Source organism: Hyla sarda, chromosome 1 (genome assembly GCF_029499605.1).
Source record: "Hyla sarda isolate aHylSar1 chromosome 1, aHylSar1.hap1, whole genome shotgun sequence".
NCBI lineage: Eukaryota > Metazoa > Chordata > Amphibia > Anura > Hylidae > Hyla > Hyla sarda.
The window spans coordinates 471,244,765-471,266,928 of record NC_079189.1 but is presented as its reverse complement, the minus strand read 5'-3'; the positions used below and the strand labels follow the sequence as shown (position 1 = coordinate 471,266,928).

The 22,164-nt window shown below is 41.6% G+C and overlaps 1 protein-coding gene across 3 annotated transcripts in view; it reads right to left on the bottom strand.

Annotated features, from left to right (window-relative positions):
- Positions 1-3,604: 3,604 nt before the first annotated feature.
- RNFT2 (ring finger protein, transmembrane 2) overlaps positions 3,605-22,164 on the bottom strand; it is an 87,033-nt gene continuing 68,473 nt past the window's right edge. For 2 of the 3 annotated variants that reach the window (XM_056536803.1, XM_056536795.1), the window contains exons 7-10: positions 21,883-22,032; positions 14,777-14,842; positions 11,390-11,491; positions 3,620-5,200 (exon numbers count right to left, since the gene is read on the bottom strand). In XM_056536803.1, coding sequence (XP_056392778.1) covers positions 5,066-5,200; positions 11,390-11,491; positions 14,777-14,842; positions 21,883-22,032 — 453 coding nt within the window. In that variant the 3' untranslated portion in view covers positions 3,620-5,065. Of the gene's footprint in view, positions 5,201-11,389; positions 11,492-14,776; positions 14,843-21,882; positions 22,033-22,164 lie in introns of all 3 variants that reach the window. The other variant, XM_056536809.1, reaches the window with a different exon arrangement.

Genomic DNA, 22,164 nt, shown 5'->3' with positions numbered 1-22,164 from the left:
GTGGAAGTTACAACAAACCATCACTTTTCTCTAGGCTTCTGAATCAATAAGAAAGTACAGCACGTCTTCAGCAGCAGATGATAATGTGTGTATTCATCTCATCCTAATGAACAATTTGGCCGTACAATCTCTTTCAGAAATGAATAGAACTGTTGAGTTTTATGATAATTTACGATGGAAAAATGACGGAAACTAACTGCTATTGACATCCACTTACTCTACTACAGGAATATTAAGTGCTGAACACTTTAACAGGGGCTGTGTACTTCACAATCTGGAATATTTTAAAATCTGTGGTAAATGTTTCCTGGTTAGACTGGGGTAAATAGTTTAAAGGGATAGTCCTGCATGTTTAAATAATTTAAATTGTCTACCCTTGGTCCTCTGCAGCTCCCATGAGAGATCCCATGAGCTCTCTCTCTCTGCTCCCATGATCTTTTGTCTTTCAGCTTCCAAGACAAGGGGGGATTTATCAAAATCTGAGTAGAGTAAAAATTGACCAGTTACAGATCGCGGGGGGTCCGAGCGCTGGGGCTCCCCCGCGATCTTCGGTACGGGGCAGCGGCTATATACAGAAAAGGGGTGTTCCGTCCCCGCATGACGCGGCGTCGACACGCCCCCTCCATGAATCCCATAGAGATACATGGAGGGGGAGTGTCTGCCGCGGCTTTCTGCTGAGGACGAAACTTCACTTCCGTCAGACTGCTGCGGCCCCGTCCAGAAGATCCCGGGGGGCCCCAGCGCTCGGACCCCCCCGCAATCTATAACTTATCCCATATCCTTTGGATAGGGGATAAGTTATTTTGCGCTGGAGTATTCCTTTAAATAAAAGTAAAAAAATAAATAACTGCTCAAAAATTTCTAATGCGATAAATGTCTCATAAGACATCCAAATTCCAGAAAAATTGTCTTGTAACAAATTTTGCCCGTGTAAACAGATTTTTTTTTTTTTTAAGGCTAATAATGAGTCTCAAAATAGTGTGTACATAGCCTTAGGGTTTCCATCTATTACACAGAAGGAAACTGTCAGATACAAGTTTAAGGAAAGTTCTGCAATTTTGAAATAAAAATAAAGCAACATAGAGCACCGTAAAAACAACAGGTGAAGCAGGAAATCTGCATGGTGATCACAAACTGTGGACAGTGCCTTGTGAAAAGTATTCATCCCCTTTTGTGTTTTTCCTGTTTTGTTGTATTATAACCTGGAATTAAAATGGATTTTAATGTAAACCTTATGGTGACAAGATAATACAAATTTTTACAGTGGAATGATAAAAACAAAACTTGGTTTAAAGAACCCCTGCCATAGCTCACAAAAAAGCTATATGTCACTCAATACCTAGTCTTGATAAGGTACATTTTGTATAATTTTTGTCTAGCATCTATATTTCTCTCACAAATACCTTCTATCTGTTGCTCACTTGGTTTGTCATTCAGAGCTTTAGAGGGGCCATGTCCTCACTCTGCATGACTCATCGTCCTCCCTGAGTCTGCTGTACTGTGTCTCTTGATTTAACCCCCTTCCCTTTCAGACTAAAGACTGATAGGACGGGAGTTAGCAAGGAGGAGTGCTAGCTTTCTTACTGGACTTTGTCCCTGTCTTTGCCTCAACTAGGACAAAGATGATGCAGCAGCTGGACAGTAATATATTCTGGATGGTATGAGGACCCCTAGTTTTATAAGCCATGATTTCTATAAAAAGGAAATAACATTTTCTTATTAAGTATATTAGAAAGGTTAATGTTTTGCAAAGATGTACAACATATAAAAAGTTTTTGAATCTGACAGTGCCCATTTAACCCCTTGCTGCAAATGGACATTCATTAACGTCCATCTGCGGCTCCCAAGGTATGACGCGTGCTTAGCAGGTGAGCGTGCATCATACCCGGTGGGTCCCGGATGCTATAGGCAACCAGGACCCACGGCTAATGATTGCCGCATCTAAAACAAAAGTAAACATTGCCGGTTAGCCCAGTGGTGCTGTTCAGGACTGCCGTGGTGAAATCGCGGCATCCTGAACAGCTTGCAGGACACGAGGAGGATCCCTACCTGCCTCCTCGCTGTCCGATCGCCGAATGACTGCTCCGTGCCTGAGATCCAGGCAGGAGCAGTCAAGAGGCGATAACACTGATCAATGCCATGCCTTATGGGGGCTATAACATTTAAAAAAAAAAAAAAAAAAAAAAGTGAAAATAAAGTGTTAATAAATGTGATTTAACCCCTTCCCTAATAAAAGTTTGAATCACCCCCCTTTTCCCCATTTAGAAAAAAAACCCGGTGTAAATAAAAATAAACATATGTGGTATCGTCGCGTGCGTAAATGTCCAAACTATAAAAATCTGTCGTTAAATAAACCGCACGGTCAATGGCGTACACATAAAAAAATTCCAAAGCCAAAAATAGCGTATTTTTGGTCACTTTTTATACCATACAAAAATTAATAAGAAGTTATCAAAAAGTCCATTCAAAACAAAAATGGTAGCGACAAAAACTTCAGATCATGGTGCAAAAAATGAATCCTCATATCACCCTTTATATGGAAATATAAAAAAGTTATAGGGGTCAGAAGAGGACATTTTTCTAAATATTAATTTTTGTGCATGTAGTTTGATTTTATTTTACTAAAAAAAAAATTATAACCTATATAAATTGGGTATCCTTGCGACCATATGGACCTACAGAATAAATATAAGGTGCAATTTTTTACTGAAAACTGCACTGCGTAGAAAAGGAAGCCGCTAAAAATTACAAAATGGCTTTTTTTTTTTCAATTTTGCCCCACAAATAATTTTTTTCTGGTTTCGCCGTAGATTTTGTAGTGAAATTATTAAATGGTATTACAAAGTAAAATTGTTGGCGTAAAGAACAAGCCTTCATATGGATTTTTATGTGGAAAAAACTAAAGTGCAAAAATGAAAAATTGCCAAAGAAAGAAGGGGTTAAACCATAAATGAAAAGTTGTTAGTACATATATATATATCACTGCCTTGGTTATAAACCCTGATATAACTTCTGGTCCAACCAAATAAATTGAGAAGTAAGTTGAATGGGGCCTCATGATCTGTCATATAATGTCAGTATAAATTTACATGTTCTTAGAGGCCCCCTAGTTTGCAATACTACTAAGGAATCAAAATAAAGACCAACATAAAGCTCTGCAAACAGGTCAGAGACAAAGTTGTGGAAAAGTAGAGATCAGGGTTGGGTTTTAAAAAAAACATTCCAAACATTTAACAATGTGTATTTAGCTTCCCTAATCCCTTGCCGCCACCATTCTGATACAAGCTCAAGGAAAGTTACGGTACCGATCTTGGGCTCAACAGAAGGAAGTTCCTGCTCAGTTGAATCAGTGACAGAGGTGGGTTCCTGTACAATTTCTTTTTCTAAAAAGCTCATCACAAGTGTCATGAAAAGTCAGAAAACTTTATTAAACTCTATTTAAGTGAAGAGTGCCAGCTGTATGCCTGATAACCTTTGCCAACACAAAACACAAGTGTCAACTGATAGATTATCACATTCAAGTGACAACAAGCTCCTACTAGACAAGGGATGTAATGAAAGGATGCATTATATGACCTAACTACACAAAAAGGCACAAATACATTTCCATTTAAAGAGTACCTGTCATATCCCACAAAAAAAGGTTATGTTATTCAGTACCTAATCCTGAAAATAAAATATTTATGTGTCTAGCACCTATATTATTCTCACAAATATCTTCTATCTGTTGCTCACATGGTTTGTCATTGTGTGCTTTGGAGGGAGCATGTTCTCACTCCACATGACTCATCCTCCTCCCCGAGTCTGCTGTGATGTGCTGGGTCTCTTCATCCAATCACTGCAAACTGCTCTGTAGCCCCCTCCTCTCTGTTTTCATGCTGCAGTCTGGTAGGACAGGAGTGAGCACAGAGTTGTGCTAGTCCCACCCTCACTTCCTGGACTTTGTCCATGTCTGGGACAAATAATGTGACAGTGCCCATTTAAAAAGTTTACTGATTGTCTTACTAATCATATCCTGTCTTTTACATATCTCCTGTTTTATATAAAATTGGCCATTAAAGGGAACCTGTCACTTGTTTTATTACTGGCCAAACTGCGGGCAGCATAAAAACAGGTGCAGAAAGCGGAGTGAGGTGTTTAAGAGAACTCATAGTTTAAAAAAGCTGCTGGGATCCAGATAAGTAGTCACAGGGGATTTAAGACTTTCAGTAGTAACCAATGTATGAAAAAGGGTTTCCTTGGAATAGTTCATAAACGTTTGGTACCACTGCACAACCAAGGAAGTAATAGCCTAGACAGGATGCGGCTGTGTCTGGCAATGCAGCTTGGTGTCTGCAGTATCGGACACTGATAAAACTCTTTGTGAGGTGTTGAATCTCGCAGAATACTGTGTATCTGCTTGTAGAGGCAGATAGCCGCTACAAGCATGAACAGCTGGAGGCACACTGTAGGGTTTGTCATCAGTGGGTCCGCAGTATAAAATTTGCTCTGGATCTGTTCCGTGTGACCCTAACCATCATATGTTTAACTTATAACTATTTTTCCCATTTGGACTTCTCAAACCTTTTTATTTGTGATCCCGAGATTTGACTTCTCCATTTTATTCAATGGTTTCCTTTATTTATTTATTTTTACAGTATTTTAATCAAGTATTGAATAGATGATATTCATACTGAATTTAGTTGGCAAAAATGTAATTGTAGTAATTTGGTCTAGGAGAAGAAGATGTGTACTTGACAGGATGAAACAATGACACCTGTATTGCTTAGTCTAGAATGTTTATATAGTATATAGATTCATGAATAAGATCCATGGACTTCACCCCTTTATCATTATTAATTAAATAGAACACTAATTATTAATATAACACTTTTATTTCCACAAGCAATGATTAAGCCTCATCTGCACAGAACAAGTCTTAGACTGGAATAGAAATAGAGAGATGTATAGAAATCCAAAAGACACAGGAGGATAGATTTAGGATCACTCAAGCCATATTCTTGGATGACGATACTGTTTGGTCTGCACTGGTAGTGATATGTAGCAGCTTGGTCCACTCGACTTGTCAGTACACCTGGAAGTGAGCAGATGTGGAGCCATCCTTCCACAAACGGAGCGTTTCCACAGCTACAGAACGGCAAAGGGGACATGTTCTCTCTCTGTCAAACCAAAGGCACAAGCACTCTTCACAAAACACGTGCTGGAAGGTAGAAAGCAGCAAAACAGAACAAAAATGTCAGGGGAAAAAAGAACATAAGTCACAAAATATATGTAAGTACTATGCATAATAATAATAAATGAACGCAGAATAGTTAGTAAAGTAGAAAAGAAAACAGACTAATGCGATAATCATTTTATAGGAGTAGATATACCTTTTATATCTACAACAGGACATCACATCATAGTTACATAGTTACATAGTTACATAGTTAGTATGGTTGAAAAAAGACATACGTCCATCAAGTCCAACCAGGGGATTGAAGGGAAGGATGTAAGGGGATAAGGGAAAGGGATGTAGTTTTATAATTCTGCATAAGCATTAATGTTATTTTGTTCCAGGAATGTATCTAACCCTGCTTTAAAGCTGTTAATTGTTCCTGCTGTGACCAGTTCCTGAGGTAGACCGTTCCATAAATTCACAGTCCTCACGGTAAAGAAGGCGTGCCGCCCCTTTAGACTAAACCTTTTCTTCTCCAGACGGAGGGAGTGCCCCCTCGTCCTTTGGGGGGGTTTAACCTGGAATAGTTTTTCTCCATATTTTTTGTATGGGCCATTTATATACTTATATACGTTTATCATATCCCCCCTTAAACGTCTCTTCTCAAGACTAAACAATTGTAACTCCTTTAATCGCTCCTCATAGCTAAGATGTTCCATGCCCCATATTAGTTTAGTCGCGCGTCTCTGCACCCTTTCCAACTCCGCAGTGTCCCTTTTATGAACAGGCGACCAAAACTGAACAGCATATTCCAGGTGAGGCCGTACCAATGCTTTATAAAGGGGGAGTATTATGTCCCTGCCCCTCGAGTCCATGCCTCTTTTTATACATGACAATATCCTGCCGGCTTTGGAAGCAGCAGCCTGACATTGCATGCTATTTTGTAGTCTGTGATCTACAAGTACACCCAGATCCTTCTCTACCAGTGACTCTGCCAGTTTAATCCCCCCTAAGACATACGATGCATGCAGGTTATTAGTACCCAGATGCATAACTTTACATTTATCCACATTGAACCTCATTTGCCAAGTGGATGCCCAGACACTTAGTCTATCCAAGTCATCTTGTAACTTATGCACATCCTCTATAGACTGTACTGTGCTACAAAGCTTGGTGTCATCTGCGAAGATAGAAACAGAGCTGTTAATACCATCCTCTATATCATTGATAAATAAATTAAACAGCAGCGGGCCCAGTACTGAACCTTGGGGTACACCACTAATAACCGGGGACCAATCAGAGTACGAATCATTTACCACCACTCTCTGGGTACGATCTATGAGCCAGTGTTCAATCCAGTTACAAACTAAAGTTTCCAAGCCCAAGGACCTTAACTTACCTGTCAGACATCTATGAGGGACAGTATCAAACGCTTTGGCAAAATCCAGAAACACTATATCCACAGCCATTCCTCTGTCAAGGCTTCTACTCACCTCTTCATAAAAGCAAATTAGATTGGTTTGACAACTTCTATCCTTAGTAAACCCATGCTGGCTATCACTTATAATACTATTATCCCCTATGTATTCCTGTATGTAATCCCTTATAAGTCCTTCAAACAATTTACCCACAATGCACGTTAGACTTACCGGTCTATAATTGCCTGGCGAAGACCTAGAGCCCTTCTTGAAGATTGGTACCACATTAGCCTTGCGCCAGTCCCTTGGCACAATACCAGACACCAGAGAATCTCTAAATATCATGAACAAGGGTACAGATATTACTGAACTTACCTCTCTAAGAACTCTTGGGTGTAGTCCATCCGGCCCTGGAGATTTGCTAACATTTACTTTACTTAACTTACCTTGTACCATCTCTACATTAAGCCAGTTCAATACATTATATGATGTGTTACCAGCACTGACCTGACCAATGTCAGCTCCTTCTTCCATAGTATATACAGAACTAAAGAACCCATTCAGTAGCTCCGCCTTCTCTTGATCGCCCGTGACAACCTCCCCATTATCATTATTAAGGGGTCCTACATGCTCTGTCCTTGGTTTTTTTGTATTTATATATCTAAAAAAATATTTAGGATTAGTTTTGCTTTCTTCGGCCACCTGTCTCTCATTTTGAATTTTTGCTGTTTTTATTACATTTTTACAGATTTTATTAAGCTCCTTGTACTGTTTAAATGTTATAGCTGACCCATCAGATTTGTATTTTTTGAAGGCTATTTTTTTGTTGTTTATTGCTCTTTTAACCTCATTTGTCAGCCATGTAGGATTTAGTTTTAATCGTTTATATTTGTTCCCCTTTGGTATATATTTAGCTGTATAGTTATTTAGAGTTGATTTAAAGATGTCCCATTTACCTTCTGTATCAGTATTTGAGAACACCTCCCCCCAGTCTATGTCCTGTAGTGCAGCCCTCAGCCCAGGGAAATTTGCCTTTTTAAAGTTATATGTTTTTGCTTTCCCCGTCTGTCTTTGTTTTCTACATTTTAAGTCAAAAGTAACTATATTGTGGTCGCTATTACCAAGGTTTTCCCGCACAGTTACATTACCAACCAGCTCTGCGTTGTTGGAAATGATCAGATCCAACAAGGCATCACTTCTTGTTGGGTCCTCCACAAACTGGCCCATAAAATTATCCTGCAATAAATTTAGGAATTTTCTCCCCTTTGTAGTTTTAGCCAACCCCCGGCCCCAATCTATATCTGGATAGTTAAAATCTCCCATTATTACCACTGTACCTGCCCGGGCGGCCCTCTCTATTTGTTTATACAGCCGACCTTCTATCTCTTCAGTGATATTAGGGGGTCTGTAAATTACACCAAATATTATTTTTTCAGTATTTCCCTCCTTTTGTAATTCTACCCACAGTGATTCCACCTCCTCAGAATCATCACACACTATGGCATCGTTCACATTGACTTTCATACCACTTCTTACATACAGACAGACTCCACCACCTTTTCTGTTCATTCTATCCTTGCGAAACAATGTAAACCCCTGCAGATTAACAGCCCAGTCATGCGAGGAGTCCAGCCATGTCTCAGTGACCCCAACTATATCAATATGTTCCACCAGTATCAAGGCCTCAAGCTCCCCCATTTTATTTGCTAGGCTTCTGGCATTTGTGAACATACACTTTACATTTCCATTAAGTTTTACACATATAGTCTCACTAATGGGATTTTCAGAGTTATTGGGGTTAATGTCATTTTTTGAGTTATAAGGGCTAATTGTACTATTTAAGTTATTGGGGCTAATGGGATTTTTTGAGTTATTGGGTCTAACGTTATTATTTAAGTTATTGGGGCTAATGGGATTTTTTGCGTTATTGCGTCTAACGTTGTTATTTAAGTTATTGGGGCTAATGGTATTTTTTGAGTTAATGGGGCTTATTGTAGTTATTGAGTTATTGGGGCTAATGGAATTTTTTGAATTATTGGGATTACAATTTTTCGGGCTACATTTATTTTTACAGCTGGTTTGTAACGCATGAATCTCCTTATCCACTGTTCTTAACCTCCCCCCACAGGACTCCTCTCCACCCGCCATTATGTCCTGACCCCTCTCTAACCTATCCATTCCACTGTCTGCTTTCTTTGCTTTATTATCCTCCCCCCACTCACCTAGTTTAAATACTCAGCCACCCCTTCCAGGATTCTCTCCCCCAGCACAGCAGACCCCCTTCCATTCAGGTGCAAATTATCCGTAGAATAGAGTTTGTACCCCAATGAAAAGTCAGCCCAGTGCTCTAAAAACCCAAACCCTTCCCCCTCACACCACGACTTAAGCCATGCATTTAACTCCCTAAGCTCCCGCTGTCTTTCCTGCGATGCGCATGGCACAGGAAGTATTCCAGAGAACACAACCTTAGAGGTCCTTCCCTTCAGCTTGGCACCTAGTTCCTTGTAATTATTCTTCAAGGACCTCCACCTACCATGTATTCTGTCGTTGGTTCCCACATGGACCACGACAGCTGGGTCATCCCCAGCCCCCCCTAGTAATTTGTCCACCCTTTCCACCACATGCCGAACCCTGGCACCAGGGAGACAGCAAACCATTCGGTTGAGGTGGTCTTGGCGACAAATTATTCTATCCGTCTTCCTGATTATAGAGTCCCCTACCACAACTAACTGTCTTGGCCTACCTGCGTTACCATCCCCCACACTACTAGTTGAGCTGTTCCCCCGGCTGTTAGGGAGACCAGTATCCACTAGGGTTGCCATCTCTGATACTGAGGCCCTCGCATCATCGCCCAACTTGGCAATTTTACTTGGGAGATCAGAAGCAGAAGTGACCTTCCTTTTCCTTGCCCCCTTTCCAGTCCCTCTAACTACATTAACCCAGCTCCCTACTTGGGCCTCCTGGCTAGTTTCTCCAACCTCCATTTCTGCCCCATTTCTGCCCCACATCTTTTGAATTCAATGAGGGAGCTTTATCAATATGCGTCTGTGTGCAGCCACTTCTCAGCCTTTTTTTTTTTTGCTGTGTTTTTGGCTTATGCACACCAAAACATTATCAAAACGGCGCACAGACTTTCATAAATTTTTCACAACTGAAAAATCACCTCAGAACTTGCTGTAGGATGTGTCACTTTTCTAAGGCAATGCAGATGTGGTATGAGTTTGCCTTTTTATGAAGGTTTGAGCATTATTTTTGCGCCTTTTAAAAAAAAGATGCAGTTAAAGGGGTACTCCGCCCCAGACATCTTATCCCCTATCCAAAGGATAGGTGATAAGGTGTCTGATCGCAGGGGTCCCGCTGCTGGGGACACCCGGGATCTTGGCTGCACCACCCCAGACTTCCAGTGCACAGAGCGAACTTTGCTCTGTGCCAGATGACTGGCGATGCGGGGCGGAGGCTCATGACGTTATGGCTAGCCCCTCCCATAGACTTGCATAGAGGGTGTGTGGCCGTGAGGTCACGAGCCTCCGGTGCTGCACCCAAAACTCTAAAAGAATGCTGGGTGCAGCAGGTAGATTGTGGGAGTTCCCAGAGGCGGGACCCGCATGATCAGACATCTTATCCCCTATCCTTTGTCTAGGGGTGGAGTACTCCTTTAATAAATCTCATCCACTGCATAGTCCAGAATAAAGCACTGCACAGTCACCTTTCAAAGTTGTCTATTTGACAGATTTTGACCAAAGCCAGACATCCATGTTAAAGTTGATCTGCTGTATTGGTTTTTGGTTGCTGTGGAGAGCAGAAATTGGCAATACATGGAAAATGCCAAATGATAGATGAGCACCATGTGAACAGAAATTCAGATAAAGCCACAGATCATTGCAAAGACTGATCACTGGTTTGTTGTATTCTTTTGGCAATATTGTCCAGAATATCAAACGTCACAGAGTAAAAAGGCTTCACATGATAGGCCATCTATAGCTGATCAGTGAGGTGCAGACACCTCGGACCCCAGCGGATCAGCTGTTATGCACGGCCGTGGTGCCTGGATGCAAACAATGTATGGAAGCCAGAAGCCTTGGCTCTGAACATGGTGTAGTGGCAGCACTAGGTTACAGCAGCACAGCTTTCATTCACTTTAAAAGGAGCTACAGTAACCTGGCAGTTTTAATATAACTGATGACCAAAAGTTTACACGTTTCTTCCAGTACTTCTGTATATGACCTGGAAAAAGTTGTGAAGTTCTTTCCAGTCTGACCACAGTGCTCTCTGCTGCCACCTCTGTCAGTGTCAGGAACTGTCCAGAGTAGGAGCAAATCCGCATAGTAAACCTATCCTGCTCCAAACAGTTGCTGGCATGGACAGAGGTGGCAGCGGAGAGCACTGTGGTCAGACTGGAAAAAACTACACAACTTCCTCAACTTCCTACAGCTGATAAATACTGGAAGGATTAAGATTTTTAAATAGAAGTAAAATTGAAAAACTGTACTACTTTCTGGCATTTACTGATCAGATTTCCCCCCCCCCCCCAGAGTACCCCTTTATTTCTACACACCCACAGCTTTCTTCATAAGCCAATTGTAGAAAGAAATGGTCAGTTAGTGTTTGGGGGATAACCACGCTCTTGTTGTGCTGCAATGAATAAATTGTAAGTTTAACTAAACTAAAACGCATATACACATAAGTGACACAATGTCTGTCATTGCTTTATGCTGCATAATTAGTCTGACAGGTACACTTTGCCAAATAATAAATTACAAACTACCGAGCAGGGTCCAGCAGATTTTGATGCTAAGTAACTTGGGAATTTTACCTGACATATTAGGATAATGGGATCTTTGAAATCTGCCTGACAAATGGCGCATATGTCTCCGGCTTCAGAGCACTGCTGGCTGCTGGCACGGACACCATACTTCTGTAAAAAGAGATTGGTGAAAACACATAAGACAAACATTAAATGAAAGTTCAAATCAATACACTGTCATTAGCGAATATGCTTACTATGAAACAAGCATTCTCCATAACATACACTCACTATTATATGATGTATTTATTGACATGGACACTTGCTAACACATGCCAGGTCAGCAATGCATAATACAAAGGATAATAATTTACACAGCCTTATAAAATCGCCATATTTTGTCTGCATATGCTCTGCTAATCCTCATTGTGGTGCATGTGTGGGCAAAACACACAGGGCCACCATTGGCAGACGTGCCCTGTGATTTCATCAAACGCCAGAGGGATGTAGAAGTAGAGAGGCTTTGCGTCCAAGGAGCACACCAGACCCTTGCCCACACCTCTAAAACTGAGTTCTTGGTGTAGCAATTCTAATATTGAGCAATAGATATAATTACAGTTAACAAAACCAATTATCTTTTTTCTAGGATAAAAAACTTTCTGATTTGTTGCTGTCAAACTTTGACTATTGACTTTATTTAAAATGCAAATGTACAGAACAATTTAGACTGTGTCACAGCTCCACCCAGTCATTTCAGGGAAAAAATGTGAGGAAACACCTTCTATAACTGGTAATAAAATCTGACCTAAATGCTGTAATGTCAGCCTGTTCCGTCTGTAGTGGATAAAACAGTAAGATGTAAAGAATAAACAAGTTTTGGGAGCTAAAGGCAATGATTGTACGAGGAAACTTCTCACAAAATTAATATTTATTTGGTGGCGCCGTACATTTTATGGTAAAATAATTGATGTCAATACAAAGGACAATTGATCGTGCAAAAAACAAGCTTTCATATGGGTCTGTGGATGAAAATATAAAAGAGTTATGATTTTTAGAAGGCGAGGAGGAAAAAATGAAAATGCAAAAGTAAAATGGGCTGTGTCCCTAAGGGGTTAAAGGGAATGTGTCATAAGAAAACCTATTTTTTTAAAGATATTTTTTTCTACTTTTCTGTTATACTATTTAGGTTATAATATAATCATGAAATCTTGCAGCTTTCAGTCTAGCCACCAAGCCTAATATTATCCCCTTAAAGGGGTACTCCGGTGGAAAACTATTTTTTATTAAATCAACTGGTGCCAGAAAGTTAAACAGATTTGTAAATTACTTCTATTTAAAAATCTTAATCCTTCCAGTACTTATCAGCTGCTGTATGCTCCAGAGGAAGTTAAGCTGTTCTTTTCTGTCTGACCACAGTGTTCTCTGCTGACACCTCTGTCCATGTCAGGAACTGTCCAGAGTAGGAGCAAATCCCCATAGCAAAACCTCTCCTGCTCGGGACAGTTCCCGACATGGACAAAGGTGTCAGCAGAGAGTACTGTGGTCAGACAGAAAAGAACAACTTAACTTCCTCTGGAGCATACAGCAGCTGATAAGTACTGGAAGGATTAAGATATTTTTTATCAGCTGCTGTATGTTCTTTTTTTTGTCTGACCACAGTGCTCTCTACTGACACCTCAGTCCTTGTCAGGAACTGTCCAGAGCAGGATAGGTTTGCTATGGGGATTTGCTTCTACTCTGGACAGTGCACTGTGGTCAGACTGGAAAGAAATTCAAAAAGAAATGAACGTCCTCTGTAGTATACAGCAGCTCATAAGTGCTGGAAGGATTAAGATTTTTAAATAGAAGTCATTTACAAATCTGTTTAACTTTCTGGCACCAGTTGATTGGAAAAAAACTGTTTTCCACCAGAGTACCTCTTTAAAGGGGTTTTCCAGAAATAGAAACACAGAGCTAATTACCGTATTTATCGGCGTATAACACGCACTTTTTAGGCTAAAATTTTTAGCCTAAAGTCTATGTGCGTGTTAAAGGCCGATACACCCCAGGAAAGGCAGGGGGAGAGAGGCCGTCGCTGCCTGCTTCTCTCCCCCTGCCTTTCCTGGGGTATAGAGCCCTGCTGCCGGCCCTTCTCTCCCCCTGGCTATCGGCGCCGCTGCCCGTTCTGTCGCCCTGACTATCGGTACCGGCGCCCCATTGCCGGCACCGATAGCCAGGGGGAGAGAAGGGGCAGCGGCACCCATTGCCGGCGCCGCTGCCCCGTTGCCTCCCCCCATCCCCGGTGGCATAATTACCTGGGTCGGATCCGCGCTGCTGCAGGCCTCCGGCGTGCGTCCCCTGCGTCGTTGCTATGCACGGCACGGCCCACTGACGTCATGCGCCGCGCCGTGCAGCGCATAGCAACGACGCCGGGGACGCACGCCGGAGGCCTGCAGCAGCGCGGACCCGAACCAGGTAATTATGCCACCGGGGATGGGGGGAGGCAACGGGGCAGCGGCGCCGGCAATCGGCAATGGGGCGCCGGCACCGATAGTCAGGGGGACAGAACGGGCAGCGGCGCCGATAGCTAGGGGGAGAGAAGGGCCGGCAGCAGGGCTCTAGACCCCAGGAAAGGCAGGGGGAGAGAAGCGGGCAGCGACGGCCTCTCTCCCCCTGCCTTTCCTGGGGGTGTATCGGGGTAAACACGCGCACACACGCACCCTCATTTTACCATGGATATTTGGGTAAAAAACTTTTTTTACCCAAATATCCTTGGTAAAATGAGGGTGCGTGTTATAGGCCGGTGCGTGGTATACCCCGATAAATACGGTACTTTCAAAAACAGCTGGAGGCCCACTGTGGGTCGGGGCACCTGCAGATCAGCAGCATAAAATACGCTGTGGATGCGTTACTAGTGACCCTACCCTTAAAATGGAATATGCAGGAAGCTGTCACCACAGACAGATGCTGTCCCTGCCGAGTAAGCAAGCACAGTGAAAGCAATATACACATGACAATACACATATTGTAAAGGGTAGGTCAGCATTCAGGAGGTAAAATCAGATTGCTTCTTTCAGTTTTGAAAAGGCCTGTGAAAAATGAAAGAAGCGATCTGATTTGTTGCTATGGAAAACTCAGCAACTTTTCCTCTACAGGTTTATAAATCTCCCCCTATGAGCTGAGGCTTCTTTTCATGTAGAGAATACTTTTTAGTAGTGTCCTCCATGTCATCATAGATAGGGTTACACAGAAAGGTGACATCAGAATATACAGATAACACAGCATATTTACAATACTCCACTCCCTATGTAATGACTTCTCCACAGGTCACATAGCATGCCTAGAAATCTCTTCCATTCATGTGAGTAGGGTCTGTGCCAGTCTACTGTGTATGTCCTTACGGCTTGCTGTAAAGCATAAAATAAAACATTTTGTTAAAAGAAAGCAATGCTTCAAGTGTGATACTGCAGACATTACCTGTGGGTGACAAAGAGTTCTTAGGGCTTTCCTTAATCCACCAATACGGCCGCAAATGTCAAAAGACTGGAAGAGAGAAAGATATTAAAGAATGTTTAGAAGCACCATTGCATAGAAAGTAATTAAACCAAACAATTTTTATCAGGAAAAGGAGAAACACAAAAATATCATGTATAGATTTTCAGCCAATAATGAAGTCTTGACAGCACTGTTAAGCTACATGTAGAAAAATGCTGAGATAACTGCATGTTCCAAAGGGGTCACACACCTGACCTTATCTTTACCCACCTCTGCTCCATATCGAACCTCTCAAACACCTCTCCATGTATCTGACTAGAACATCCTCACATTCTCTTCTCTTCAATTACTCCCCTCCCTCAAGTCCACCCTCACCGGATCCTTCTACCACTCTTCAAAATATCCTTTCAACAAACAGCCCTGGCAAACTAATGGGGAATACAACTGAGGCAACTACAAAGCGTCGCTGAAAGAAAACCAATTCCACAGAAGACTTCACAACATACAAACATGCACTCCTCACCTTCACGTCTGCACTCACTTTTACTAAACAGAATTGTCTATCCCACACCCACAGGCAACTCCTTTACAACCTTTAGGGTACTAGTGACTGACCACTTATGTTTAAATAAAGTCCTTTTAAACCTTTAACTCACTTTTCTGTCCCCCCCCTCTCATCTCAGCAGACATACTTCAAACACAAGATCGACACTATCAGTGAAAGCTTTAACCCCTTAAGGACCAGGGTTTTTCTTCTGTTTTTGCACTTAAATTTTTTCCTCCTTGTTACCTTTAAAAAAATCATAACTTGCACCTAACAATCCATATGATGGCTTATTTTTTGCGCCACCAATTCTAGTTTGTAACAACATCAATAATTTTACCCAAAAATCTACGATGAAATGGAAATAAAAATCATTGTGCGACAAAATTGAAGAAAAAAAACACCATTTTGTAACTTTTATGGGATTCCGTTTCTAAAATTTTCAGTAAAAATTACACCTTCTCTTTATTCTGTAGGTCCATACGATTAAAATGATACCCTACTTATGTAGGTTTGATTTTGTCGCACTTCTGGAAAAATCATAACTACATGCACTGAAAATGTATACGTTTAAAATTGTCATCTTCTCACCCCTACAACTTTTTTATTTTACAGTGTACGGGGCGGTATAAGAGCAATTTTTTTGCGCCGTGTTCTGAAGTTTTTAGTGGTACCATTTTTGTATTGATTGGACTTTTTAATCGCTTTTTATTCATTTTTTCATGATATAAAAAGGGAACAAAAATAAGCTATTTTGGACTTTGGAATTTTTTTGCACGTACGCCTTTGACTGTACGGTTTATTTAACGATATATTTTTATAATTCAGACATTTCCGCACGTGGCGATACCACATATGTTTATTTTTAGTTACACTGTTTTTTTTTTATGAAAAAAGGGGGGTGATTCTTTACTTTTATTAGGGAAAGGGTTAAGTGATCTTTATAAACTTTTTTTTTTCACTTTTTTTGCAATGTTATAGCCCCAATAGGGGGCTATAACACTGCACACACTGATCTTTTACATTAATCATTGTTATCCAATAGGATAACATTGATCAATGATTCTGCCGCTTGACTACTCATGTCTGGATCTCAGGCACTAAGCAGTCATTCGGTGATCGGACACACAGGAGAAAGGTAAGGGGACCTTCCTTGTGTTCTCCAGCTGTTCGGGACGCCACAATTTTGCTGCAGCGCTCCCGAACAGCCCACTGAGCTAGCGGGGGTAGTTTACTTTCACTTTAGATGCGGCGATCAACTTTGAATGCCGCATCTAAAGGGTTAATAGTATGCGGCACTGTGATCAGTGCCGCGCGCTATTACTCATGGGTCCCGGCTGTTGCCAGATTCCGGGCCTGACCCACTATGACACAGGGCCACGGCGTGGCCCCGCATTATAGAAAGGGAGCGGACTCAGGGCGTACAGGTATGCCCTGTGTCCTTCACGGGTTAACCCCTTGGGGACGGAGCCCATTTTGACCCTAAGGACCAGAGAATTTTTTGCAATTCTGACCACTGTCACTTTAAGCATCAATAACTCTGGGATGCTTGTATTTATTAATTTGTTTCCGAGATAGTGTTTTCGTGACATATTCTACTTTATATTCGTGGTAAATTTTCGTCGATACTTGCATCATTTCTTGGTGAAAAATTCCAAAATTTCATGAAAAATTGGAAAATTGTGCATTTTTATAATTTTGAAGCTCTCTGCTTGTAAGGAAAATAGACATAACTAAAATAAAGTTGACATGTTTTTACTTTTAAAGACATCAGAGGGCTTCAAAGTATAGCAGCAATTTTTCAAGTAAATTTCAAAATCAGAATTTTTTAACTTTATGTTAGAAATACCCCATAATGGACCCCATTATGAAAACTGCACCCCTCAACGTATTCAAAATGACATTCAGAAAGTTTTTTTTAACCCTTTAGTTGTTTCACAGGAATAGCAGCAAAGTGGAGGCAAAAATTCAAAATCTTCATTTTTTAGACTAACATGTTCTTGTAGACCCATATTTTTTAGGGGTAAAAGGAGAAAAAGCCCCCAAAATATGTAACCCAATTTCTCTCGAGTAAGGACATACCTCATAAGTGGATGTTGCTTTGTGGGTGCACTAGAGGGCTCAGACAGGAAGAGCGACGATGGGATTTTGGAGAGCGAATTTTCCTGAAATGGTTTTTGGGGGGCATGTCACATTTAGGAAGCCCCTATGGTGCCAGAACAGCAAAAAACACCCCACATGGTAGACTATTTGAGAAATGACACCCCTCAAGGAACATAACAAGTGGTACAGTGAGCCTTAACACCCCACAGGTGTTTGACAAATTTTCAATAAAGTTGGACGTTGGAAATGAAATATTAAATTTTTTTCACTAAAATGCTGATGTTACCCCAAATTTTCATTTTCACAAGGGGTAATAGGTGAAAATGTCCCCTCAAAATTTGAAACACCATTTCTCTCGAGTAAGGAAATACCTCATATGTGGATGTAAAGTGATCTGCGGGTGCACTAGAGGGTTCAAAAGTGAGGGAGCGACATTTGGCTTTTGGAAAGCAAATTTTGCTGAAATGGTTTTTGCGGGGCATGTCACATTTAGGAAGCTCCCATGTGGCAGAACAGCGAAAAACACCCCACATGGCACACTATTTGGGAAACTACACCCCTCAAGGAACATAAAAAGGGGTACAGTGTGCATTTACACCCCACTGGCGTTTGACAGATCTTTGTAACAGTGGGCTGTGCGAATGAAAAATTACATTTTTAATTTTCACGGACCACTGTTTCAAAAAAAGTGTCAGTCACCTGTGGGGTGTAAATGCTCACTGTACCCCTTATTACGTTGCGTGAGGGATGTAGTTTCCAAAATGGGGTCACATGTGGGTATTTATTTTTGTCAGAACCACTGTAAAATCAGCCACCCCTGTGCAAATCACCAATTTAGGCCTGAAATATACATGGTGCGCTCTCACTTATGAGCCTTGTTGTACGCACAAAGAGCACTATGCGTCCATATGTGGGGTGATTCCGTACTCAGGAAAAATTGCGTTACAAATTTTTTTTCCTTTTACCGCTTGTGAAAATTGAAAGTATACGGCAACAGCAGCATGTTAGTGTAAATAAAAAAAATAATTTCACTAACATGCTGGTGCAGACCCCAACTTTACCTTTTCATAAGGGGTAAAAGGAGAAAAAGCCCCCCAAAATTTGTAGCGCAATTTCTCCCGAGTACGGAGATACTCTGTGTGTAGCCCTAAACTGTTTCCTTGAAATATGACAGGGCTCCAAAGTGAGAGAGCGCCATACGCATTTGAGGCCTAAATTAGGGATTTTCATAGGGGTGTACTCGGATGCAAGCTTTACACTTGCCTCATCCACCAAAAATACTGTACACCAGTTTTCCCCAAACAGGGTGCCTCCAGCTGTTTTAAAACTCCCAACATGCCTGGACAGTCAATGGCTGTCCGGCAATACTGGGAGATATTATTTTGCAACAGCTGGAGGCACCGTTTTGGAAAGTGACAGTGTAAAGGTATAGTGTATATGTAGTGTTTTACTCATTGTTATGTGTTAGTGTAGTGTAGTGTTTTTAGGGTACATTCACACGGGCTGGGGTTTATAGTAAGTTTCCTGCTGAAGTGGAAAATTTGCCGCATCTCAAACTTGAAGCGGGGAACTTGCTGTAAACCCCCGCCCATGTGAATGTACCCTTTACATACTGACAGACCATGCATGCTGGGAGTTGTAGTTATGCAACTGCTAGAGGCACACTGTCTGGGATTGGGAAACACTGAGTTAGGTAACAGACTACCGCAGTGTTTCTGCACCACTGTCTGTTTCCTAACTCAGTGTTTCCCAACCCATGTGCCTCCAGCTGTTGCATAACTACAACTTCCAGCATGCATGGTCTGTCAGTGCATGCTGGGAGTTATAGTTTTGCAACAGCAGGAGGCACACTGGTTGGGAAACACTGAGTTAGGAAACAGACAATGTTTCCCAACCAGTGTGCCTGCAGTTGTTGCAATACTACAACTCCCAGCATGCCCAGACAGACGAAGGGCATGTTGGGAGTTGTAGTTATGCAACAACTGGAGGAGAACAATTTGGGGACCACTGTGTAGTGGTCTCCAAACTGTAGCCCTCCAGATGTTGCAAGACTTCAACTCCAAGCATGACCAGACTGCCCAGGCATGCCGGGAGTTGTAGTTTTGAAAGTCCTAGAAGCAGCAGTGAAGATCACTTTGCGGCAATCCTCAATGCTGCATCTGGGCATCTGGGACACTGCCGCAGCTGCCTCCACTTGCCTGCCGCCTCCTGTTTTGACTTTACAGTTTTTGACTTTGCAGCTTTTTTCTTGGAATTTCAATCAAACAAGTGAAACATTATTCATAATGGAATGAAAAGTTAAAAACGTAGACCTTTTTTTCTAAAAAAGAAAACGGATGCAACCGGACATCATTTTTCAAACCGTATACGGATTAAAATTTGTACACATGTTTTGATACAGTTTATTCAGGTTTTGAGGAATAATTTTTTTTTTTATTTATCAAAAGCCTGATAAGGGAACTGTATTGCAAAAAACGTGGTGTGAACCCAGCCTAACCCCACCATCCTATTTTTTTTTTTTGCTAGCCCACCCCCCCGCCCCCCGCTACGGCACTAGCCTGTTCCCTCCTCCCCCCCCCGCCCCGCATACCCTGTTCCCTCATTACACTTGCAGTTACTGCAGAGTCCGGCAGCGGGCGTGCAGGGACAGCAGCGGCAACGAGGCGGCGATGTGCGGGAGGAGTGGCCTCCCAGCCAGTGGCCGGGGAGCCAATGCACTCGCTCCCGCCTGTCTGATTGACAGGCAGGGAGCGAGTGCAGCCTAACTGAAAAAGGACTGATTGCCACTCCAAAATCAGTCCTTTTTCAGTAGCCGGTTTTTAAATGTAAATTAAACCTTTTTAATGGAAAAAAAAATAATACAAGTATATTAGAGATATGTTGTAGTACATAAGTACTACAACATATCAAAAAATAAAGTTGGTGACAGTGCCCATTTAATAATTTTGTTCTGGTAAGTGATTAAGAAGTGATTTTTTATTTTACGTTTACGCTTTTCACCATGCAATTTCATTATCATTACAATTTTAATAGTTCATACATTTCTGCATGTGGCGACCAAATACGTTTATGTTTTCTGTTTACCGTTTGTTAACAACTGGACAATTGGAAAAGGGAGGTGATTTAAACTTATCAGAGGAGGGGCTTATTCACACTTGATAACACATTATAAGGGACTTTTACATGCAATTTTTCCATTGCTAACACTGAACAATGCTGTCCCATAGCATAGCATTGATCAGTGTTGTTGGTACTCTTCTTGTACAGCCTGGCTGAGCCAGAATGTACAAGAAGAGGATCACCAAACATCACAGAGGTAAGGGAGAGTCCTCCGGCCACCATCCTAACTCTTTAGTCCCCTGAGATCATGCTGAGGAGTTCCAATTAGAGCCCCAAACCCCGGACATTGGGTGATTGGCATTGATCACGCCACGTAACAGCTTAGTGACAGACATAGGTGTAATCTCCAATGTCAGTCATTGACTGTTAAGTGTCGGCTGTAATTATGACCGTCACTCATAGTCTATGAAGTGAATGCAGCGCCTGAGTGTCGCTTCATAGACAGTTTCATGACATAAATATACACCATGTCACATTAACGTATGAGCTAAATATTTTCCAGTATAAGCAACTACACCCTAATTGCTAAATAGCTACAACTGGCAAATATAAAAAAAATTGCAGGTGACAGCAGAATTTCGGAATTACTTACTGCATATAGCTAAGCTTATGGTGCCCTGATCACACAACTCAGGGTTTCTTGATACGCCCTTCCGTTCCTGAGATATGTACTTTGTCTAACAATTCAAGAAATCATCAGATAATGAAGGGCGGGGTTATACAGTCAGGGGGTGTGTAATTCACCGGACTACGTATTCACTCTTATTATTAAAATTAAGCTCATGATCATCTGACTGACTCCCTAATTTGCCAGACAAACTATAAACCCACATATCTCAGGACCAGGAGGGGGCGTATCAAATTTTTTAAAAAAAGGTGTGTGATCAGGGCATCCTGAGCTATTTAATGATTCTAAGATCTACTTTTTTGGGGTTGGCCACAGGTCCTCTTCGGGATGTGACACATATAAGGGGCTCAAATAGGTAGGAAAGTTGGTTTCCTTCTAGGATAAGACTATGTTCACATCTGCTTTGGAAATCCATCCCAGAATCCATTAAATTAGCGGGACCCGAGCGGACAAAAAAGCTGCAAGTAGTAATTTTTTGTCTGGTCAGATCCCGCTAAGTAAACAGACAGCATACCGAAACCAGATGGACTCTCTCGGTGTCTATTGTGCAACAAACCGTTTGGCTCAGTTTCCTTCTAATCTGTTTTGCCAGATTTGTAGACTTAAAAAGGGGAAGACTGATATGAAAGTATATTATATTTTTCTTGGGCACTTTGTGACAAAATCTGTCCAATAGGCTTAGGTTCTACTCACCTTACACAGACTATACAGGATTATTAGGATACTTCCTAAGAAATAGGTGCTTGAAGGATCCTCACCGATGATGTATTTATACCACAGCTGTATGGGCACAAGGGATCGGACAAGTTGGCTCAGCTCTTCAATCAGCAGGTAAAACTTGCCCTGTAGAGACATAGTTAAACACTTAATGACACAGAGACAAGGCAGACTCCAACACAGCCAGCGGCTTTGATGACTTTATTGGGTATTGTGAGTCTTTTGAGACTATATAATAAGAACTGCAATGCTCAGAGG